This window comes from Pterocles gutturalis, unplaced genomic scaffold (assembly GCF_000699245.1).
Source record: "Pterocles gutturalis isolate BGI_N339 unplaced genomic scaffold, ASM69924v1 scaffold19006, whole genome shotgun sequence".
Taxonomy (NCBI): domain Eukaryota; kingdom Metazoa; phylum Chordata; class Aves; order Pterocliformes; family Pteroclidae; genus Pterocles; species Pterocles gutturalis.
The window spans coordinates 23,830-29,829 of NW_010100784.1; the positions used below are offsets into that span (position 1 = coordinate 23,830).

At 36.6% G+C, this 6,000-nt stretch overlaps 1 protein-coding gene across 1 annotated transcript in view; it reads left to right on the forward strand.

Annotated features, from left to right (window-relative positions):
- Positions 1–4,225, forward strand: part of CFAP69 (cilia and flagella associated protein 69) — a gene marked incomplete at both ends in the record, with an annotated part of 27,923 nt that extends 23,698 nt beyond the window's left edge. The window contains 3 exons of the mRNA XM_010081164.1: positions 171–257; positions 1,959–2,063; positions 4,106–4,225. Of these exons, the coding sequence (XP_010079466.1) occupies positions 171–257; positions 1,959–2,063; positions 4,106–4,225 (312 nt within the window). The remainder of the gene's footprint in view (positions 1–170; positions 258–1,958; positions 2,064–4,105) is intronic.
- Positions 4,226–6,000: the final 1,775 nt, after the last annotated feature.

Here is a 6,000-nt window from a genome sequence, read left to right on the forward strand (position 1 = left end):
AACAAGTACGTTACTACAACATTACCATCCAATCTCAAGTGCAAGGGATGAGCGAAGGTAGCCAAAGGGGCATAGGTGAAGATACTATCCAAACTGCAGAAGCAAGGAGTCCAGGAAAGCTCATGAGAATAGGATTGTGTTGCATCTTGTAAATCTCATTTATATTACAGATCCAAGCTATCCATACACAGAGAGAAATGATAAATAAATCTTGGGAAAATTTCTTGACTCGAACATCAAACTATGAGGCACTGAAGGTAAGAAATCTGAGTGACGGCACTAAATTTACATTCACAGTGTAGTTATAATAATTGTGAAGTTCCAAACACATTTCTTAATGAATTCTGATGATACTCAAAGAGAAGTTATAGGAAATCTTATATTCACACAGACTTAGGAGAATGAACCGTAAGGTGTATTGGCAAAGCTATGCAATCTTTAATTCTTCTGTTCTTCTCTGATTCTATGTTTCTATGATTTGCTCTTCTGATTACAGTCACAAATTGGAGATCAGCATTGTTTATGCACTTGCATTTGGGGGTGCGGGAGGAGGGGTGGGGGTGTGTGTGTGTATGTATATTTGTCCTGAAATTGTTGAAACTAAAAAGTCTGTTCATTCTTTATTTTTCCTAATACTTCATTCCCTGTTTTTAATAGAGCAGACATCTTTAAAGATGGGAAGTATTTTGTGATGAAAGGAGTTTCTTTTAGCAATATTTATGCTTTTCCAAAAGAACATAAAAATATTAGGGTCCTGGTTAGGCGATCAGACTATGTTGGAGAAGGAATGAAATCAGACTTAAAAGAAAAGCTTTGGCAGCTGAATTTAATTTTTCTTCATATCCCAAAGAAGATGCAAAAGAGAACAATTTTCTTCACGTGCAAGCACCTCACTGGCTTGTGGTAAAGATCTACGCTAGAATTAGAAATTAAAAAGGGCCAAAAAAGGATTTGGAGAACTACAGGCTGGTCAGTTTTAACTGAGTCCCTGGAAAGCTGGTTTTGGCACATGAGGGACAAGATGTTGATTGGAAATGGCTGTCATGGGTTTACCACAAATCATGCCTTGCCAACATGGTTGCCTTTTGTGATAAATTAGCTCTGGAGAAGGAGGAAGATGGATGTTATTTCCATTGGCTTAAGCAAGGTTTTCAGCACAGTGTTGTGTAGCATCCTTGTAGCCAAACTGGAGAGATATAGACTGGACAACTTATAAGTGTTGTCCACTACAGCTGAACTACAAGTTAGAGGAAAAACTGACTGGACTGATGGACTCAAAGGACAGTGGTCAGTGATTAAAGTTTAACTAGCAGTTAGTTTTGAGTGATATTCCTCAAGAGTTAATTATAGGGTTGATACTGTTCATTATTTTCATTAATTACTTGAATATTGGATCAGTATGCAACCTCCTCGTGTTCGTGCATGACACTGAGCTGGAGGAAGCAATCCATATGCTGGGAGGTAGGACTGCTGTGCAGAAAGACCTTGACAAGCTGGAGGGATGGGCTGACCAAAAGCTCATCCAGTTCAGGAAAAGAAAATGTGGAGTCATGCATCTGGGATGTATTGAGGTTGTCATGCATCAGTACAGCCTGTGGACTGACTGGCTGTGTGGATGTGTTCTATGTATGGGGTAACAAGCTGAACATGAGGCAGCAGTGTGCTCTTGCGGTGGTGAAGGCTAACAGCACATATGGCTATAGTAGAAATATATAGCCCGCAGGTCACAGCAAGTGGTTATTCCCTTCTTGCCCTTGTGAAGCCATGTCCATTTATTCTGTTTTCAAGTTCCCAGTAGAAGGGAGAGTAACAAACCAGAGGGATGGTTCTTGCAATTAAAGGCCAATAGAATTGTCACCTCATTTATTTTGTCATTTTGTTTGTATATTTTCTAACAAGTGCAAGTGATAGAATTCATCTGATTCAAACAATTTGGCCTGTTTTCTAACTATCTTTAGAAAGCAAAAAGGCTTCAGGAAAAATCAGTAGAGGCTTCCAGGTCTAAATTCAAGATTCAAAATGGAGCAGTCTGTTCTACTGATTTTAAAGGCCTCAATACAACAGTAAGTAATCGCCAATGGCACTGTTTTATTGTAATTAATGTGTAAGTGGTCTGGGGTTTATTCTGGCTGTGTATGTGCTGCTGCTTACTCTTTCTTTAATAATGTTTATGTTGACAAGCTCCAAGTATGTAAGAAAGAATCTCTATCTCCTGGAAAGCACTACTTCCCCTTTTGATATATCCTCAGACAACAGGTAGTTGGTCAGAATGAGATTCAGATCTGGAAATTACTCATTAAAAGTGTGGGCAAGATGGTCCCTATGCTAATTGACATGAACCTATTGTGTGACAGTCTTTCATTAAAACCTTGCTGAGGTCAAAACCTCCTTTATTTATTGGTGGGTAAATCTGTGTAATCCCTAATACATTGGTAGAGGTGTCATTTGTCAGTAAACATGTTCGTGACTGCCGATATGCCACTTGTTGCAGAAAATATTTGTTTTTCTCATTTCTATCAGTTAATTAAAGTGTGAGAAAATAAAAGCCATTGTTAAGGTCTTATTTGGGCGTAACAGCATATTTAGATGGTGAGTTTTGACAAGCTGATTTAAGACATGGGAGAATCTCAGTTCCAGTCAGTAACTACTTTTGAGCTAGCTGGATGATTTCTGCCTAAGCATCACAGCTAAAGACGGTTTTAGGGAGAGGGATAGCTTCTTGGTTGTTTATGAGTTACTCTTACATGTAAGGAGAAACAAGGAAGTAAAAACATGAACTGCTGTTTTCAAACTTGTACAAAGGGAAGAGATTCTGTTATCATGGACTCTCTGGCATGAATGAGTAACGACAACTAAGGTGGCTGCATCCTGAAAAAGAAAAGAGGCAGTTCATCTTTCATGTGATGAAGAAAGGAGGAGCTTAATAGAAGCAAGGGGATGGTCTCAGAGTGCTGGACTAGGATTTTTTGCCCTAAACTTCTGAAAGATATGGAGAGACACATCTGTGAATGCAAGATGAAGTGGGCTGAAAAAATAATATAGTTACGTGCATATATATCAGTGAGACTGTTAATCAACAATATTTTTCAGAAAGTATCTGAAAAATTTAGATATAAACATGAGTATTCTGGAAATTGTTAGTAGAGAGAAATAAATCGTTAGATTTTATTTTAAAGACTTGGACCTCAAGCCAAGATTATTCATTTCTTTGGAGGGAGAGGATTTAGCAAGAAAATATCTTCATTGTTCTATAATCAATATTTCAACAACTGTGGACAAAAAAAAGGGAAAGGTTAGTCCATTTTGCAGAATAAGTGTATTAAGAAAACAAACACATCAGCAACATGAAATTAAATCCTTGGGTACATTGCTTAGAATTAAAAATTACAGATATGGCTGTCAATTTTTTTCATCTGTTTTCTTCCCTTCTCTCTGCCAAACACCCTTAGTAGGGAGAGATGAAAATTAAGCTAAAATGGTTGCAAACCAGTCAAGGTCAAGTAATCAAACATGTGAGCCACATGCACTCAAAGAGTTGCATTGTTTGTTTTAGTAGGTCGTGGTTAGAAGACAGAGGTGTCTTTATTCAAAGACCTGAACCTATTCAGTATAAAGACTAGTAATGAGCCTGGAAAATGTATGTCTCTTTCAGTTGGAGTTTTCCTAGAGCAGTAGTTATAGGTAATCACATTCCGAGAGAAACAGGAACTGTTCCTTTTTTTTCTTTGAAGTTAATATGTATAGTGAAATTCTGAGGACAAAAACTATGACTAATCTTATACACAAATCCAAATAATGCTGCACAACAAACTTCTATTGCAATAAAGGCTTGATTTGCTTTTCCTTTATTTTTAAGATCGGTCACAAAGGCAGAAAAGCCGAGTACATAAAGGTACTTGCTGAAAAACCACTCTGTCTTGTCCTTTGTATTGATGGGAACAGTTTGTGAATTTAGTAAAAAGGATAGTTTGAGTGGATCTCAGAAACCTCAGCATGCATCACCACCAGCTGAAAAATATTTCTGAAAGACAGTTCATAGTTTAACTCTAATCTAATTTTAAATGCTAACATGAGTGTCAAGCAATGCATTTATTTTGTTTTTCAGATTGGATCTGGTCGCTTAGTAACTGTCGAAAGTACACCTTCTCAATTAATTGGAGGGCCAGTGGCTCTTAGAAAGCCCTTCAAAAGAGTTAAAATATTGGACTCAGTTGAGAAAGATTCGGTACCTGTAGAATAGATGCTGTTCTGACCAGTGCTTTTAATGTTTTAGTTAATTGTATGTCTATTTTAGATACGAGGTAAAATCTTTTTTGTAATTCATCTGTTTGATGAATTGCATAGAATATCTTGAGCATAAAATTATATTTTGTCTTAACTAGTATAAACAGGAGGATGATTTATTAATAAAGTGCCCCATACACTATGGTACAAAGGTATGTTGAGTCTAATAATTTTGTGTGCTAGTGTCAGGTTACCCTGATCCACTATCAGTAGGTCCATTATTTAGATTTCTATCTCTTTTTGACACATTCCATGCATTGCAGTTTAAGTATCTCTTTCTTTGAGCAGGGTGATGATCTTTCACAGAAACACATTCAGGTCTTCATTTGCCAGACTAGTGTACCCACATGGTTTTTGTCCAAGTCTTATTTTGTTTCTTGAATTGCTGCCTTTAGCATCAGGACTTCTGACTTTTATTCTCTTAGTTTTCATCTACAGACTCACTAAGAAGCTTGTGCGTGCCAACAGTTTCTTCAAGCCTGTTGGAGAGACACGCTGGAATGTCTTGCTCCTCATGGGTTTCTCACAGGTCTTTAGTTGATCTTACTATTCTAATGATTTGTTGTGTTATTGCCCATATTGCCTCCAAGAAGAACTCATCCTCTTCCACTCTAGCACCTCTAGAATACCAACACAAACTTGTGAGCAAAAGACTTTTTTGTAGATGACTTAGTTGCTAAGCTATTGTCTCCTTTCCTAACTTGGGCAAAGCCAGAATTTGCTGTATTACAAAACAGTAAGATTCCCTGAGGCTGTTACTTCATTTTAAAACCAGTAGCTATCCAGTGCTATGGCATAAATTGCTGTGACATTGCAAGGGGTTCTGTGACATACAAGCTCTGGCACATAGTCTGTCATTTTTGCCTGTAAGCAACATTTTGAGAACATGTAAAGCTTTCACTTTGTTAAATGCCGACTTGGAAAAGAGAAATAAATTTAAGCTAAACAGGTAGAACTTAGTTTCCAACTCCCTTTTTTCTTCTTAAAATAGAGATGGGGGTTGGTGTATAAGTGTTTCTTAAAATCTGTTTGTCCCTGTTACAAGACATAGCAGTGCTGGCATTAAAAATGAAGAGAGATATTTTTGTTTACATTTGTCCACTTAAATTCTAGAAGAAGGAGAACGCAAAGAAAATAATGACATGAAACAGCCACATGAAATGGTACTTAAACTTTAGAGCAATCTCCACATGTTTAGTTTCCAAAGATCAGAAGCATTTTCTTATGGGCAGGTCTGTTAAACTTTACATTGTAGAGTAAGACAGTCATCTAGTACTTAAAGCTAGAGAAATTTAATTGAGCTGTGCTAATTTAATTTTATTTTTATGCTGGCCTTTTGCTAACTGATATTTTTTAAGTATAGTCTTTGTTTCATTATGACGTTTTTTTCCCAAAAATTATCTGCGTGAAGTTTGTTTTCTTAAAAGAATCCTGTATGTGTATTTCTTGCCTACCAACAAGAAAGGTAAGATAAGGTATATAGAAATTATCCAACTAAAGTCCTCTGTGTGAAGAAAAGTCTTGCTCAGTTGTTTTTCATGTTTATATTTCTTTGACAACTCTTCAGCAGGTTATTACTGTTTTAGAGAATATGAAAATATATCTACACACTGGGGCCACAAAAAGTATGCTCCATTTTCTTTTCACAATTAAAACCAAACAATAAATATTTGACTAGCAGAACAAAGACTCTGACATTTAGAGGTTTTTTATATG